Consider the following 18,695-nt stretch of genomic DNA (forward strand, 5'->3'; position numbering starts at 1 on the left):
TAGTTGGACATGCAGAACTCTCTGCAGAAAAGTCTGAATCTCCGGGACTAGTGCCAATCTTCTCTGAAGAAAGACTTACTGGGCTCATGCCTGCACTTTTAAGGAACAAAGTCTTAATCTTAAGACATCCTCTATTCCCCCCTCTAAAAACTAAAGCAATCTCGGTAGTTTCATGGAAGAAGTAGGCAGACCTTTGTTCTCACACCAAGAGATGTACATTTTCCTTTTTGGCTGAAGATGGCCTTCTAGCTTTCAGCATAACTTCTATTACCCTATAAGATAGACCTTTAGATTTCAAAATCTTGGCTCCCTAGCCACTTCATTAAAGCCAGATGATGGAGATTCTGATAATGGAATGGACCCTGGCATAACAGTCACATCTTAGTGGAATGTGCCATGACGAACCTCTTGCCATCATTATTATTTCTGCATGCCAAGACCTCTTTGGTTATCCGGACCCTTTGTCTATTGAACTTTTCTTGAACCCTTGACAGCATAAAGATGTAAAGCATACGAGAGTTCCATGGAACTGACATGGTGTCTACACGAGACACTCTTGGTCCCTTGTTCTTGGACAGAGGGTCTTGTTCTCTGCTAAGAATGCTCTTTGTTAGTATCAAATAGAAGTCCTAGGAAATTCATCTGCAAATAGAGCCAGATTGGAGTTTTGCTAACCTAAGAACACCGTGGGATTCTAAAATCTGGGTCATCATCCGATGACTTGGAGAACTGCAAAATAATCTTCTTTAAAAAGAAGGTTGTCCAAGCAAGTGTGATATTCAGTACTCTGGCTCTCAAGAGAGCGGACATTGCCGTCATGATTTTTGTAAAAATGATGTGCGCTGTTGCTGGGCCAAAGAGAAGGGCTCCTTTTATTGTTCCTGAAGGTCGAAAGGACCAAAACCTAGTCACCTTAGGATTGAGTGCATGAATGGGGGAAAAAAGAGCTCCTTCCCCCCTATGGCCAGGGTGATAATTTTTTCCAAATCAGGACTAATGAGGATGACATTTGAAAACAAAAGTCTCTCCAGAGTTTTTTTTAATTCTGGATCAGCCTCCCATGCCTTGAGCCAAAACTCCACCTGGCTCCCACAACTGAAGTTGAGATACTGGCTGAAATAAGACAGCATCCAAGGCCACATTCCTTAGGTGTTCAGAAGCTTTCCTTATATGATCCCGAAGGTCATCAAATCTGCTCTGGGTCTACCTGAGAAAAGACCCTCTGAAAGCTGCTCAGCAGATTTAATGACCACTTCATTAAACCAGGCCAAATTTAGAATGGGTCTAAGAACGGACAGCCACAAATACAGATTTTAAAACTGCTCCACTGCATTCAGAATAGGGATGGTTTTGGTCTTTGACAAAAACTTTAGGTTGACACTCTTCCCTGCTAGGAGCTATAGAGAAGCCATCACTATGGATCTATGTCCTGTCAGCTGTAGTCTAGCTTTTCTGTGATAACTACTGCGTGCAGTTTCAAATTTGCATATTTTACACTAAGCAAATGGACATACGTCCAACTCAGCATGTGTTCCAATGTCTCTAAAGATAGAAATTCTATGTGCCCTGTCAAGTCCCAGGTCCACGTTTGTTTGTTGAGCACACATGCATGCCTTTAGGGGCGTTTCCAGTTGCCCAGAAACTTCCCCCCAACACCTAAATCGTGTTTCCTGTATGCTGGATCAGACCTTAGAACATTTGGCAAACGGCTCAGTGCAGCTTGGACTCTTGTAGACCGCCTGCGTGCATGTCTCTAAAAAACACATGACCTCATGGTTTGCTAGTCTGTTCTTGGGTTAATTCTATAATTTAAATTGGATTCATGTATACAACGCAAGCCTCTCACACATTAAGTGCTGATGCTAATGGCTATCATTTGTTAACTGTGTTGCTGATTGCTGTAAAAAATTGTTTGCCACTGTCAGCTGTTTGACAAGCTAAGAGAAAGTCACATGTATAAGATGTATGACCACAGCAGAGTCGGATGGTTAGCAATACCAATCACTACATCACAGACGCACATTTAGGGATGGGGGTGCTTCCAGCTGCTTATTAACAGCAACCCCTTTTACAGAAATGGAGCAATTGGAAACTCCCCTCTAGAAATCCTTCATTGTTCCCTAGAGCACGTCTTTAAATAAAGTGATCAGGTCTTTTGAACGTGCCTGCAGTGATAGTTTAGGAAGACCCTTAATTCTCAAATGGCATTTACGTGCTCTCTGTTCAGTGTCATCAATATAAGAATGTAGGCATTGTATTAGTTTGTCTTGAACTGACACATGACGGTATAGTTTATGTACCATGTCAATGTTAGTGTGTGTCTCTTTCTCCAGCTCCATTATTCGCAGTGTCATCTGTGTTTGTTCTGCTTTCATTTCAGATAATTGCTCTCTTACTAACAGCCTCACATCAGATAGCACAAATGTAAAATCCTGCTATGTTGGAAGAGATTACAGGTATTGCATTGGCAGTAAATCGGTGTCCTCTACAGCAATACATGCATCCTCTTGTTCAGAATATGGTTAAGCCATTGACTCCTGAGTTATAAAGTGTGAGCTGTGACAGGGGATCTCCAATCTTGGATAAATGTATTAATCTGGCGGCATGCACAGTTAATTTGAGTTTCCTAGTACACAGGATGGAAACATAAATTAACTGATTAATTGATTTCTCTTGAATTCACTCATAGCTGGCTGTTCAGTTAATTATGAAATGAAGTCAAAACTAGAAGGACATGGAGTTTTTAATTCAAGTGTTCATGCAGTTTGGCAGTCACGTGATTTTTAGTTTGTAGTATGTAATAACAAAACCACTGCAAAACATTTTACCATGTACCCCCTATATTTAGTTTATGCCTATATGCTTTCAGCCCCAGAGTTACTTAAAACACTGCAATAATTCGATTATACAAAGTATTGTATGTGATATAATTGTAAGTGGTGGAAATAAACTACTCACGTCTGGAGTTTGTGTCATTTTGAAGAATTGTCCCTGCTCTTCTAAAAGGTGTCAACTGCTTATCTGTAAAATATTAAGGAACAAATATACTCTATTAAGTGGGATTTACTGTCATTTATTGTTATATAAAACATGAGGTTTAGGTGTTACAGTGAACATTATTTCTTCTTCCCAGCATTTACTTTCCAAGCTGTTGAGATATGCTCCAGTAATTATGAACCAGTAGAAGATGGGTGTCTGGCCTTAGATCCCCATCCCACCAAAGAGGAGAATCATCAGATTCAAGTACTGTTCGCTCTGCTAGAGAGTACACCTAAGAAACAATGCAGGTTTGGAAGGAACTTCTATTTACAAAAAAAGACCCCTTTGAGTCTACTAAGTAGTAAATTCAAAATGTTTTTGCAGTTTTTACAAATTTCATAAAAAGTCCTTATTTTTAGATTAGTATAGTGTCAGGCAAGTGGTTATTCTGTCTACCTTTATATGTAGAGTTTAGTCATATCTGCTCTGCACTCACTGTTTGTACTGTGTACAAGCACTAGCTCTTAAATTTCATTCATCACTATATGTCAGTACAGAAGCGATTAAATACCTTGTTTAAGACGTGGGTGTATTTATCGCTTGTGTAACATCAGCCTTAGAATTTTGGCCTCCCTAATCTCATTCACACAATTGCATTGTTTCTTCCTGCCCTTGTCTTACACGACCTGCAGAATGCATACCAACAGAAATGTATCATGATCTTCCCATGTTGGGATTGTAATGGTATATATTAACTTACGTATTGTATATACATAGTGGTTTTATATTTGGAAATTGTATTCAACTGTTGATAGAGTCTCTGTGATACTACTCTGTTAAACCATAATCCTCTCTTTAATGTCCTAATACTGACTGTACGTATTTTCCACATTAATTACCTGAATCGTATTTTTATGCATTTATCTAGTAATGTTGATGTATTGTGTTGTCCCTTTATGTATAACATGATGGGGATTATGAACTAATCCCCATATGGTTGGAATAAAGAATAGCAGGAAGTCGTGGAGGGGAGGCCATGACACCCTGCCTATGGTGACCTTAGGGTAAATCAGATTATAGATATAGAATAGAACATTATATAGTGACAATGTGCACTGAGTGCTTGTTCTCTTAGACAGGAAGTATTTAGGGTGAGCCTGCTCCCGCTGGGGTTTATAGACTTATTCCTTCCAGCATCCATAAGTAACCATGGAAACTGGCTGCAATGATGTATTGACAAGTGAATATTACACAGTAATTCTGACCATTCATAGCTGGGCCTCTAAATCCTCCTTAATGGTTATTTGGATGTAAGTAACTACCGGTACATAGTCATTGTGCGCTAGAAATCTGTATGCCTACAGTACACATAGTTCCTTACCAATGACTTTTACAGAGAAATCTAAAATTAGTGCTGACCTTGTCTTTTGGAGATAAGGTTAACAATACAAAATGGCCAAGAAAGACACTTAAGCTGACCATACATGTTATGTGATTAGTTTTGATCTAATTAGAAGTAAATCAAAAGATGTATGGGTGACAATAGATTTAATACAATCACCTGTAGAACTCATAATATGAGAAATGGTCGTTTAATATTAACGTAATTATTTTTCAATAAATGCGAATGCAACGTGTGTGCAGTAATAGTCTATGACCACTGTCACACCTAGTGTAAATGGATTCACCTGTGCACATACATTTGGAGGAAAATGTTACTTTATGCTTACAGGTGTATACATTAGATCAAACAGGAAATACATTTAGAAGGAAAGAAGAACAGCTGGATTTGATTCCAAGAGACACAGTCTCTTCAGAAAATGGTTATAAGGTATACACTATACCGCATATAGCGCTGTAATACCAGTTGTGAATCGCACCTATAATAATGGCAATGTTTATTGCCTATAGAGGAATTATAGCATAAATGCCACTTAAGTAAGTGCTTATTCAAATAAAAAGTGGATTAAATTAGAACTGCTCCTTGCGCTGCCCAGTGAAATGTTTTAGAACCCTGTAGATGTCTCCAGCTTGGCCTGTTAAATCCATGCACTTCCACGTAAAACTGGGTTTATTTGCACAAAAGTAGGCATATAACATCACAAAAGAACATTTACACAGCAGTTTTCTAGGCAATTAACATTTCTACCCAAAATACTCTAACATCAATGTGCTTTAACAGCTTTCTTAAACTTTCAGAATTTCCTTTTATCACTATTTTTTCTTTTAAAATGTATTCACTTTAGACCCTTTCCCTAGTTCCCACCCCTTTGCTTTATATTTACAAATTATTCCTCCATTCCTGACTGTATAGGGTGGCACATACACCTGTCTTCCACGCAGGCCAATAAAATGGAATCTCTACAATTACAGCTGATGCAATTGCAAAGGCTTCAACCAATGAAATTGCTGGGGGTCAGCCATGGTAACTGCAAAGATTGCAGCTAATGACATTGCATTGGTTTCAGACAATTAAAGGGCGGAGGTTCAAACAATGAAACAACAGAGATGTGGGCAGTAACATTGCTGTGGTTTCAGAGAGTGAAACTGATCAGCTTTGTTACATTTAAAGTGATCTGTGTGGCTTCAATTGTGAAAGTATGAATGAATTTGTGCCATTGGCTGCAAGGGACAGTGTGGCGGTCAGATGCAGCCTCTGGGCCTCCAGCTGCACTGCGTTAATTTATTACATAATCCTTTGGGTGGATTAATAATGAATATACAGCCTTTCTGATATATTTATTCAACATATACTCCTTTGCTAAGGTTTACAGAATGGTATTTCTCATGTTATGAACATAAATTGTGCTAATAAGCAGACTGTCTTAAATTGTTCACAAACTGCTTCCAAGCAGCGCTGTATCAAAGATAGAATTTAAAAACACATTTCGATAGCTTTAAATGAAATATACATTTTTCATTACTGTTCCGTGCTGTGGAGTATCCGGCGCCATGTAGTAATTTCTTGAATTCCCTTTTATACTGCTCCTCCGCCTTTAGAATGATTCTATGACGATCACACAAATGTGGACATTCCTGCAAGATCTTGTTGCAGTTCCTGCTATTTATGACAAAACCTGTCACTAAGCAGCCTGCAAGACAGACGGAAACATTGTACAGTGTTCTGTATTTACACCAGTCTGTCTTGAATGTGGCCCTATCTGCTACATGAGTGTCCTTCTCATTACTTACACAAATCAACATAATGATTACTTTTTTTTTATCACTTTTGTTATTGTACAAAATAAAATAAAATAAAGGCAATTAACATATGAATAAACTGGCGTATTGTGTTTTCTTGCTTTTCTTCTCCTTCCTCCTTCTTAAACAGCAAACAAGAGGAAAAGGAAGACCCAAGAATTGGGAAAAGAGTAAGATGAACATGAGTATGAACAATAGATCTTGGGTCTAGGGTGAAAGCTATCTATAACTGCCTAGCTAAGAACCATTCTGTAGAATTGAACAATTTTATGATATTGCTTGTACTCTTTCATCCATTATTTCTATGTATAAACTCTGTTATGCTGCATGGGTGTTAGGCTGCCCGTTTGATAACTAACTTGCAGAACCGATGATAGAGGTCTTCACCTTTAGCAGCCTCCTTTCCCGTAGAGCTTTATGTGCTCACAGGTACTCGGATGCCCCCAGGACTTAATACTTAGCGTAGTGCAAGTTCGTTATACAACACCGCAGTGGCAGACCAGAGGAGGCTGAGTAGATGGTATCGGATGGTCAGACGTTAGCCAAGGTCAAGGGTCACCAGCAAGGTAGAATGGTCAGATAACACGCCAAGGGTCAGGGTCACAGGCAAGGTCCAATGTACAGGCAGAGGGTCACAACAGTAAATCAGCAACACAGGAATCCAGAGCAGGTCAGCAACAGTACAAACTGGACGGTTTTACCCTGTAATTACCCCCAGGCACTGCCTGATTACTGAATGCCATAAAATTAATTAGCCCACAGGCTGTGTAACTATCGCACACGTGCCCAGGTGCCCTGTATTGCCGGGACTCGGCGCGGAGAGGTTTTGGCGTCCGACCGTTGTCCTAGCAACGGACGAGCCGGAACCGGAAGTGACGTCCCGGTCGTCAAGGAGACGGCCGGGATGCCAGGCAGTACAGAGAGCGAGCCGCGGCGGCTATGGACATTGCCGCGGCTCGTAACAATGGGTATTTGGGTGCATAAAAGTGAACTTTCTCGTTTAAGTGTGCTTGGATTGTGGAATAAAAGTCCCATTGAAAGCATAGGAAGACACAATTACCAGCACCTCCAGACTGGGGTGTTTGAAGGGGAACCCTCACTAACTACAATAAAGTATTTTCCATTCAATAAAGCCCCTTGTGTTAAATCTATTGAGCTACATTTCTTCCCCCTAAAATAAAATTCATGTTTGTGTATCCCCCACAAAAATAAAGTTCAGTATAAAAAATAATACCGCCTACCCTCATTTAAGTATATTTACTTTTTTAGTAGACACTGGTTCTACGTTCTGTTGTGGACACATTTTTATATAAAATAACAATGTGTCAGTAAAAATGCTCAGTCTGTACATTTATATAAAATTGTCTAATATGTTGAACCATTAGGTCAGGCTGCATAGACTACACTGAGGATACAGAGAGTCATTGTTTTCTTTACAGGTTAATGTCACCCAATCTCCTACACCAGTTTAAGCTTCTCATGTAACCATTCAGTATAAATCAAGCCCACCTGAGAAGGGAGAAGAAGAGGGACCCACCGAACTAGAGAATTACAGAAGTGTAGATTATATGGTTTAATTGATGTTATGTAATTCCACCCAAAACAAAATGCAGCCTATCTGAGTTGTGTGTGGTATTAGCCATTACATAGATATAGAGCCCATCTGATTTTCATACTTCTTCCCAAGTGCATCACTCTTTGTTCTTCCTATCTGCCTTCTCAAAAAGAAACACTTTAGATGTCTGCCTGTGATTGTATTACAATATTACATGGGAACTCGTAGCAAAACATCCATAGAAAGTATCCTTAGATAAATGACAATTCATGTTTAAAGTAATGCTCTGCATTTTGATGTGTGGTGTTGTACCAGGTTAATATGCATCCTGATACCTTGTAAATGTAATACTCCAAATACTTGCAATGTGTTGCAGCCAGTAATATAGGCTGCAATGTTTGTAAAGTTATTTACAAAACTAATAAAAAAAAACACTGAATTTAAATAAAAACAGCAATGCTAGGCATCACTACTTGGCATCTGCCGTTTCTGTTTTGAAGACACAAACTTACAGTCATAAATGCAATTACCTGAACACCGCAATTCAGTCCATAGGCCTTGAGTGTCAAGAATGCTACTTATCTCCTTGTTGATTATATCAGCACATAAGGTCAGGGGATCTAAGTGTAAACAGAAAAATGAAAAACAAAAATTTTAAGAACTTAACTTTTTGTGTTTTTATAATGTTCCTGTCACAGGATGGACCGTCTATGCCACCCTGTTTGCTGTTGCTGGGAACCGGCTGGGCTTAGTTTGCCACCGTTCCCTTTCGTTATCCCAAATGTGCCCTCATGCCGCAGTAGGAGGGGCTTACAAAGGCTGCCACCACTGGAATCCTATACCGGCATCCAGAACCAGGTTTCTTCTGGGTAACTGACGCTGCTAGTGTTCCCCGTTACTGGTGTACCTGGGCTGGTACTCCTGACCTCTTACTATGGATCAGGGATGCTGTGGATGGATCCCCCCTGTCCTATCACACTGACCAGGGCTGCAGGGTAGCAGGCAGAGGGGTGGTACCGGAAAAGCTGGGTCCAACCTCAGAAACAGACGGAGAACGGATTACATTTAGGGGCATATTCAATTGTTGGCGTTACTGCCTAAAGAAACGAAGCGCGCGCACTATTACCGTCATTACGGTAATAGTGCGCATAAATACCGTTACTACGGTACTTTTCTCGCTGGATTTCAGCTCGTGGCTCAGGGAGCTGCGAGCTGAAATCCGGCTTAGTATTACTGTACTAACGGTAATACTTTTTCCGCAGCGGAACCCGCCAACAATTGAATATGCCCCTTAGGGTCTAATCTGCAGGTCACAGGAATACAGCAATATTGAAGAGGTTTTCAAGCAGGTCTTTGAAGCAAGTGATGTTTATTTGCTCTCGCACTGGTTGAACATATCAGTGCTAAGGTCAGAAACAAGAAGAACAAGTTTCAATACAAGCCAGTGCCTTTTATACAGTTTAGACATAGGCTATTTTTAGAATCAGGATATAACCTGTTTACCAAAACATAGATTTACATGCATTGCAAAACTAACAATATTTACACTTATCTGTGAAATTCTAGAAACGCTGTGATGTCCTGCATCTTGTTTTTAGACGCAGGAAATCTAGCAGCACGTTATTAATTAAACCTTCTTGTCTTCAAGTGAACCCTCACACATCAAAAGATCCAATCAACATGAATCCTTTCTTTAGACAGTCGCAGAATACACATTCCCAAAGACAGGTACAACCCCCAAACAAAGCATTTCCTTACACCAAGATATGCAAAAGGCTTTCAAAACAAAGGCTTATTGTATCAGGTATATACATCAGAAAAAAGGCATTTCCTCTAGAAAGGTTAAAACAGAGAAACAAATTTTCTACCCAGGTTTTAGAAAAGAGGATTTATACTTACAATAAATCGGTTTCTCTGATTCCCTCTGGGGGGCACTGCTTAACCATGAGGTTGAGTAGGTAGGGAGGAGTTTGACACTAAAATAGTTAATTTACAAGCTGCCGACAGGCCCCTTCCCCCACAGATGATGCCCTTAAAAATTTTCTACCCTGGTCTCAGAAATAACGATTTCCTATCTCAAAATATACACAATATCAAAAATAAGTGCATGTGCAATATAAATAAGCGCCCTGCCCTATTTCCTTTGAATACATTTATACCAGAAGTTCTTTACCAGTGATCCAGTCACATTTCCTTTAAACTTTTAAAAGATTTAAAACATTTTGTACTTATGTTAAATCCCTTTCTCTCAATCCACTGGGGAACACTGGGGCCTTGGGGATATAGAGCAGAGACAGGAGTCAGACACTCTAAGAACCTGACACACAACGTCTGAACTCCTCCCCGTCTATATCCCCCATGTCTGCTCGGAGCCAGCTGTTTCACTAACCAAGCTCCACAGAAATAAAGAGATAAATAAAGAGATGAAGATAATGTCCTCCTACAACAAGCAACTTAAAATAAAACGGGGAGAACAAGCATAAAAGGTGGATGGGGATGTTCCAAAGCCACCTCTACTTTTCAGGTACGCCCTGAAGTTGTTGTGTGCAATACCTTCCATCCAAAACTATGGACAGATGACTAGGTGGCTGTCTGACACAGCTGCTGAGCTGAGGACCCATGCCACCCAGGAGGCACCCACCAATCTGGTAGAATGTGCCCTATTATCAGGAACAGGTGTCTCCACTCCAATATATACCTAGTGAATTACAGAAATAATCACCTAAAAATAGTCTCCTAGATGCAAGCCACCTCTGTTTTGTGTATCACACAAGACTAATAGGTCATCTGTTTAAAGTCCTATCCAGAGCCCTGACAACATCCAACAAGAGAAAGGATCAGAAGATCAATCATGACCTAAAGTCGGAATGATTTATGAGTAATGAATTTTTGACACTACCTTATGCTGAAAGGTCTTTATCTGAAGAATAGCCCCATCTTCATGAAATATGATATATGGAGATCTGCAAATCAGAGCCCCTAGTTTCAAAACTTTTCTCACCGTATTGATCACTAAAAGTCTTCCATATGATAAATTTTAACTCCACAGACTGTAAGGAAGATGTTGTAAGGCTGTCAAGACTAACTTTAGGTCACAAGGAGCTATAGGAGGAATGTATGGCGGTTGCACATGCAGAACGCACTTCAAAAGTCTGTACTTCTGGCACAGTTTACTTTTGAAAGAAGAACAACAGGGCTGAGATCTGAACATTCAAATAACTAAGTCACAGACCACTGTCAAAACCCTCCTGCAAAAACAGTAGAAGTTGGGTAAATTTATAAGAAAAGCTAGGAAACCCCTTCTTCTCACACCAAGAGATATAAATCTTCCATACCCTGTGACAAACTTTTGCCAGCTTTTCTCAGCACATCTGAACCCACCAGTCAGAAAGACCACGCTTAGTAGACCACACTTGTTTCCCTCCACACGGACCAGGAGGTTGATCCTCTGGAATAAGACGCACTAGCTTTTCCTGGGAAGTAAAAGGACCAGAACCTAGGACCCCTAGACTTGGAAGCATTAACGGGGAGTAAAGAGTTCTCCCTCTTAGCGGTATAAGTGTATTGAGACTGGGCCTAGCGCTCTAAGAGTACATAACACTGCTGCCAGCAATCTGTGGTGTTATTAATTAATGGTCATTGTAGTGTGTCCTTCAGTTCAGAGTACAATAATAAAGAAACAACCTTTACTATTGACTAATAACAGTGCAGGATGCTTCTATCAGTAATTGCAGCTCCTGTATCAATCACTGATAACTAATAACAGCAGGAGAATTGAGAGGGGCGGTGTATTATATGGCTGTCTATGAGAGGATGGGTAGAATGGTAATCTGAATAAGACAGTATAATAAGCAAATGAAACGCGCTACCTAGTTCCTTTAGTTTGAAGACACACCTTTTGCCTGCTCCGCAATGCTTACTATCCATAAAGGTAAAACTCATAGGTGACGCATTCAGACAGTCCCATTGAAACAAAACTTGCCCAACGTCACTGGGTTTCAAACACAAAGCGCAAAATCTGTCCAGGACAGTGAAGTACATTACACTGTAATGGGAGGTGGTCCTTATTCCTTACACCCTGTTGTTCGAAATAAATGCTGTATAAACAATAAAGGGACATACAATAAAACGTATCTGTAAAAAGAAAGGAGGCACAAAGTGCTTTTAATTAACAATATATGAATCAGAGCCATTTTCCACCTTACCTATATTGTTTCCTCCAGTATATGAAGTTGAATGTTTGGCTGTGTTTACTCTGTAGAGAAAAAAACGTACATTTACTAGTACAAATATTTATACAGAAAGAGATTGAGGCTAATCTCAATTATTTTTTAAACATACTTCAATGTAAATACATTTCTTACATAATGATTTGGCATCTATATTCATTTGGTGATGTACCAAATGGTTAGAGATAGTTTGTCTTTTACATGACAATACTATTTAAGAAACCTGTGCCATTAAAGTGTACCTGCCACCTACAAACGATGGAGACAACCATTTTTTTATGAAAAGACAGTCTATTAATTCACTAGGAACCAGCTACCTTGCTGCCTCATTGATGTCATTGGTTCCTAGTGAATCCAAAACAGCACTGAAATATTGGTTCAGCCTGCCAAACGGCTGCTTCCACTGTGTGGCTTAGTTAGTCAATGGATAGGGTATACTCATGTACGTTGAACAGAGCACTATTGTTTTATTATTTTCTCTTTGTACTTTTATCCAATAAATAAGGGATGATTGTATAAAATATTCTTGTTCTAGGACTTTATATAGCTTCTATGATAATGTTAGTAAATATGTTGCCAAGGTTTGTCTGCACTCTCCCATGAACTTTGTGAGTGGCATTACACAGATGTTTTGAACACTTGCACTTTACCAGCTAGAAAAACACTAGTGTTCAAAAATGTCAAATGCTCTCATGCTGAAAGTGAAGGGTGAACACTCCTCCCATCACATGGGAGCGATACAGCTCTGCAGACGCAAGGGCCGGAATGAGATTGAATAGCAGCCTTGGCATATACACCATACCTGAGCCCACATATACATGCCTAACAGACTAAGGGCCTGATTCAGGTATGGACACAGCCTGCACACAAGTTGTGTGTTAAAAAAAGAACACAAAGCTAAAGCGTAGTTCCGACCGTGTTCAAATACAAGTGTATCTCAAGATAATTTCAGTTTTGCATCTGGGCGTAAGTACGCACGGCCTAAATGTTACTCGCCATATGCAGACAGACAGAACAGACTGCAATATATGCACAAGCCTCTGTCTGTTCAATAGAAGGTCACATCAGAACACATAAATTAAATGAACAACTCTTAACAGTATAATTATTAATAAAAAAAATGGATTTTAAATGAAAAACTTTTTTTTTTAAATATATAAAGGTACTTTTAACATGTACTGTATATACAATGCATCTATCTCTATAAGTCTATCTTACATGCATACACGTTGTACTGCTAGCTAGTGGCAGGTCTGTGTGTAGCTTTTAATTCAAAGTCTATACAGTGTCAGTCATCACTATCGATGGGCACATACATCTGCCCTGTACCAGGTGCAAGTGATACGGCTGAACCCAAGGGTACTCGCGAGAACCCAGCACTTGAATCGGCTGCATCTTAGTGCAAATGGTCAGCCCCTCCCCCAACCTGTTCCACCTCTCAAGTTGTAGGTAGTCGTAAGCGTCATTTGCATTCAAACATGAATTACATGCAATTGTATACATTGGCGTAATGTCCATTTCTGAGCCTGTACAGACAGGGCTGGATTAAGACACTGTAGTCCCCTGGGCTAAGGGTACTGTGAGGCCTCCATTTGACAAGCGACGTATGCCCAATCCAGAATTACTGGGGGCCCCCCAGTAATATCGGATTGGGCATACGTCGCTTGTCAAATGTTTATTTTAATATACCTACTCTGTATTTTCGAAAAAGCAAAAAAAGATATCTATGGATTAATGTTATTTGTGTATGTTCAACAATTTGTAGGAGTGCAATAGTTTGAAAACAAATGGTGGTTTATTAAGGTTAAAACAATGCTAACTGGTTTTAGCATAGGTAAATAATAAATAGTTGTTATAATTATAAATAGTTAGCATTGTTTTAACCTTACATAAACCATCATTTGTTTTCAAACTATAGCACTCCTACAAATTGTTGAACATACATAAGGTACATTAATCCATAGATATTGATATATATATAAGGGAGTGCTGGAATATATTTTAATTACTGTCTTCTTCCTCTCCGGCTCATCACTGCAGGCTCCAGCGGCACCTCTGTCTTCTTGATGTCAGTGCGGGCATGACGCGCCCAGCAGTACTTAGTGTGGTCAGGTCATGTGAGATCAAAGTCTCACGTGACGTCTTCACTAAGCAGTGCACTGACAGTCATCGCTGGCAGTATGAAAAAAATGATATATATATATATATATATATATATATATATATATATATATATATCTGTCGGCACGTCTTTCTTAGGGGCCCCCCAGCTGTCTGAGGCCCCTGGGCTATAGCCCATAAAGCCCTGTGGTTAATCCGGCCCTGTGTATATGGCACACAAAGACTTATGTCTGAACATGAATTCGGCACTAAATGTTTTTCTTAGAACTATTGCATGTAAAACATCTCTAACTGCTATGATTTATTTCCTTTACTTCCTTAATTTACTTTCTCAGCAGGTAACTTTACATTTTCAAGACAGCTGAGAATTGGTCTGACTAATAAACCATTTACATAATTCTGAAGACAGACATCATATTCACAAGAATTATAATGCTACCACAAAAACACATTTCAATAATTTTCATTGCACTTTAAGTACTGTAATAAATTTGTACCGCATGCATTATTTTCAAACTAAACCCATTTTAGTTTAATTAGTCAACTACTTGCAAATATATGTATTGTCAGAATTCACTGTGTCTGACAGAGAGAAGGTAGGCACCCTGGCGAAATGGTGGCTATGCAGCATGTGTTATCATGCTAGTGCTAGAATAAAGGTTGGCACTTATAGACTCTGGTTCCAGTACGTGTCCAGCACATTTGATTTGGTGTCTGGCCAGATGATTGTTCAACGTAACTTCGTGTTGCTGTGAAAACACAATGACATCATCAGGACTTCCTTACGGAGGGGCTCACTGCAGACACACCCCGTCAGCTGCTCTTAGCTGTGTAAGAAAATGCGTCAAAACCATCTAAAAATATGTAAAATCACACTCTATACTTTTACGTCGTCACACATATTGTTGGATTTAGCTCAGTGGTGCATTTGCCAAAATAGCCCGTTTCTCGGTATAAGTCTATAGGTTGTTGCATGTTTTTTAGCCAGGGGAGAGTAGCACTTCTACACTGCCAGAAATTAGCACTGCAACTTGAATGTAAGTTGGATATTGTATTCCTTATCTAAATTAACAGTCAGGGTGGTCTGCACAAGAATTGTTGACTGAAACCAAGAAATACAAGCAAAGAATGTTTATGACCTTAAATTGGACTGTATCCTAAATCACCAACCAATTATATTATAAAAAACAAATTTTATATTATAAAGAACAAACATATGACATTACAGTGCTTAACATCTAGTATCAGTTAGTGTCTAACATGCAGCGAACTGTACCTTAAATTACTGCCAGAACATGACTGAGAGGTCTGCTCCTCTAACGGCTCGTCTTGTGACCGGAGCAAGTCATCACGCAAGTTCTCTGTCACACAGTTTGGTACAGTCTGAGTGACTGCATCCCTTGAAGATAGATTATTTCTGGAAGAGTCTGACATGAGGTTCTGATCTCTGCAGGGTAAATCTGTACAAGTCTCCTGTAAGGTGGTGCCGCCGTTACTGCAAGTTTTATTGATGGAACCTGACGCTGAGGATTTGTGTAATGTAGCCGGGTCGGTAAAAATCTGCCTTCTTACTTTTTCCTATGTACAGAAACATTCATTCATGTAAAATCATACTGAGCTATACTACCTGTAAACATTAATATATTCTGTAATACAGTGTTGTAAAACTATTCTCTAGGGTGGGATGGACATAAATGCTCACAGGCTTGATCAACAGGATGCCACATATTCTATATCGACCAGCTGTTAGCTGCAAGGTGCACATAAATACAAGGTAAATACAATGTGTACATAAATAGAAATATTATAAATTATCTAATTGCTTGGTGTGAGAAACAAGAGGTCTTTAAAATGCAAATCCTGTTTCAGTCTCTCCCACAAAATAAAGGGATATTATGACCAGACTTAGGATGATATCACACGGCTGCTTTAAATGCCAGCCCCTTCTAGCCGGTGTTCGATCACCTCCACGGTGACAGGTGTAGTAAATGGTGAGCGCTCCTCCGGTCACATGGGAGCGATTTTGCTCTGAAAATGGAACATTGGCCCAATATCACCGAATGTGTAAAACTAAAACAAGCCTGATAATATGGTTTATGGTTTTATGGCCTGCATTAGTCTACATACACATGGGCACTTTACGTGCTGTGCTGAAGCACAAAGTAACCCCATAGCTAAAAAAAGAGGATTTATGTACTTACGTTAAATCCGTTTCTCTGATTCCGTCTGGGGGACACTGCTTTACCATGGGTTGTGGAGGGGAGCTGGGAGTTGGCACCTAACTAGTTAACTTTAGTGCTGCTGATAGACCCCTCCCCTCTACAATCCCCCTGCCTCTTCCTGTACAATCCAGTTAGTTTTAAAAAGCCCCAGGAGAAAAAAGGGCAGTCAAACAAGAGCACACAGAAGAATAACAGAAGGGAGGGATCGCAGTGTCCCCCAGACGGAATCAGAGAAACGGATTTAACGTAAGTACATAAATCCTCTTTTCTCTTTCATCCAGTCTGGGGGACACTGCTTTACCATGGGGACGTTCTAAAGCAGCCCCTAAAGGGTGGGACTACTCTGAAAATCCCGCTCGTAAAGCATTACGAGCGAAATTTGCATCTGCTGATGCAAAGACATTAAATTGATAAAATTTAGTAAACGTATGGACAGAGGACCAAGTGGCTGCCCTGCAAAGCTGGTCCGCAGAAACACCATTCCTTGCTGCCCACGACGCCCCAACCGATCTGGTGGAATGGGCTGTGATTCTCTCCGGCACAGGACGGCTAGCCCTTATATAAGCTTGTCTGATGGTAGACCTAATCCATCTTGCAATGGACTGTTTTGAGGCTGGCCAGCCTCTCTTATTAGCGTCATAAAGGACAAATAGAGAATCTGTACGTCTAATCTGGGAAGTTCTCTTCACATAAATGCGGAGAGCCCTAACCACATCTAACTTTTCCATCGATTGCTGATCCGTATGGGAAGAAGATGAGAAAACCGGAACTACAATTTCCTGGTTGAGATGAAAAGCAGACACGACTTTTGGTACGAAAGAAGGGAGAGTTCTTAACACCGCTCTGTCCTTGTGGAAAACCAATATGGTTCCCTACAGGACAGAGCTCCTAATTCGGAAACTCTACGAGCCGAAGCGATAGCCAAAAGAAAGAGGACCTTCCAGGTCAACCACTTTAGGTCTGCCTTACTCAAAGGTTCCAAGGGGGGACCCTTGAGCATCTCTAGGACCATGTTGAGATCCCATGGAGCAGTAGGAGGGACATAGGGAGGTTGGATATGTAAAACTCCCTGGAAAAAAGTCCTAATATCTGGCAATTCGGCTAATTTCTTATGAAAAAATACAGAAGTGCCGAAACCTGGACCTTTAGAGAACCTAACCTAAGGCCTGTTTCCAGGCCATTTTGAAGGAAGGTTAAATAGACGGGAAAGTCGAAAAGAGGACGAGTGGAACGTCCTATTTTCGCACCATCTAATGTAGGCCCTCCAAATCCGGTGATAGATACGAGAAGAGACAGGTTTCCTGGCTCGCATCAGGGTCTGAATTACACTGGGTGAAAAACCTCTAGCCTTCCAGAGGCTGGCTTCAACAGCCATGCCGTTAAATTGAGCTGAGGTACATTCTGGAAATGGAATGGACCTTGCAGAAGCAGGTCGATTCGATATGGAAGGCGGAACCCCGGCCCTTCCGCCATAGATATGATGTCTGCGTACCACACTCGGCGCGGCCAAGAGGGAGCGACTAGAATTACTGGCAGAAGGCCCTGCCGAACTCGTCTGAGTACTCGAGGAAGCATGGGAATTGGGGGAAACAGGTATCCCAACCTGAACTCCCATGACATCGTCAAAACGTCCACTGCCGCCGCTAAGGGATCCCTTGCCCTTGCGCAAAACTTGTGGACCTTCCGGTTGTGTCTGGAGGCCATGAGGTCTATGTCCGGAAGACCCCACCTGAGAACCAGAGACTGGAAGACATCCGGGTGTAGAGACCACTCCCCCGGCATCAGCTGGTTTCGACTTAAATAGTCCGCCTCCCAGTTTTCTATTCCTGGAATGAAAACCGCCGATATTGCTGGGACATATTGCTCTGCCCAAACAAATATTTGGGCTGCAATCTCCATAGCCGATGCACTCCTGGTTCCTCCTTGTCTGTTGACATATGCCACGGCCGTGGCATTGTCGGACTGAATTCTGACCGGTTGGCCCTGAAGAAAAGACTGGGCTCCCCGGAGAGCCAAGAGAATGGCCTTCAATTCCAAAACATTTATCGGTAGAGTTGATTCCTGAGGCGACCAAATTCCCTGGAGTCGGAGGTGAAGGATTACCGCCCCCCAACCCTTCAGGCTGGCGTCTGGCGTGGCTATGATCCATGACCATTGTGCAAAGGATTTTCCCACGCTCATGTTGTGCAGACACATCCACCACTGAAGAGATTCTCTCGCTTTCTGAGATAGAGAGATCCTTTGACTTTTCAGGTGTAGGTGTGACCCTGACCACTTCGATAGCAGATCCCATTGGAAACATCGAGAATGGGCTCGCCCGAAGGGAATGGTCTCGAAAGAGGCCACCATCTTTCCGAGTAGCCTCATGCACAAGTGCATTGAGGGTCT

At 40.9% G+C, this 18,695-nt stretch overlaps 1 protein-coding gene across 9 annotated transcripts in view; it reads right to left on the reverse strand.

The window, feature by feature from the left end:
* TERB1 (telomere repeat binding bouquet formation protein 1) overlaps nt 1-18,695 on the reverse strand; it is a 50,849-nt gene that overhangs the window by 7,033 nt on the left and 25,121 nt on the right. For 7 of the 9 annotated variants that reach the window (XM_075189018.1, XM_075189015.1, XM_075189017.1 and 4 more), the window contains 5 exons: nt 15,362-15,663; nt 11,941-11,990; nt 8,266-8,355; nt 5,892-6,071; nt 2,959-3,021 (listed from right to left, as the gene is read on the reverse strand). In XM_075189018.1, the coding sequence (XP_075045119.1) occupies nt 2,959-3,021; nt 5,892-6,071; nt 8,266-8,355; nt 11,941-11,990; nt 15,362-15,663 (685 nt within the window). The remainder of the gene's footprint in view (nt 1-2,958; nt 3,022-5,891; nt 6,072-8,265; nt 8,356-11,940; nt 11,991-15,361; nt 15,664-18,695) is intronic. The other 2 variants (XM_075189016.1, XM_075189019.1) reach the window with 2 other exon arrangements.

This window comes from Mixophyes fleayi, chromosome 10 (assembly GCF_038048845.1).
Source record: "Mixophyes fleayi isolate aMixFle1 chromosome 10, aMixFle1.hap1, whole genome shotgun sequence".
Classification (NCBI taxonomy): domain Eukaryota; kingdom Metazoa; phylum Chordata; class Amphibia; order Anura; family Limnodynastidae; genus Mixophyes; species Mixophyes fleayi.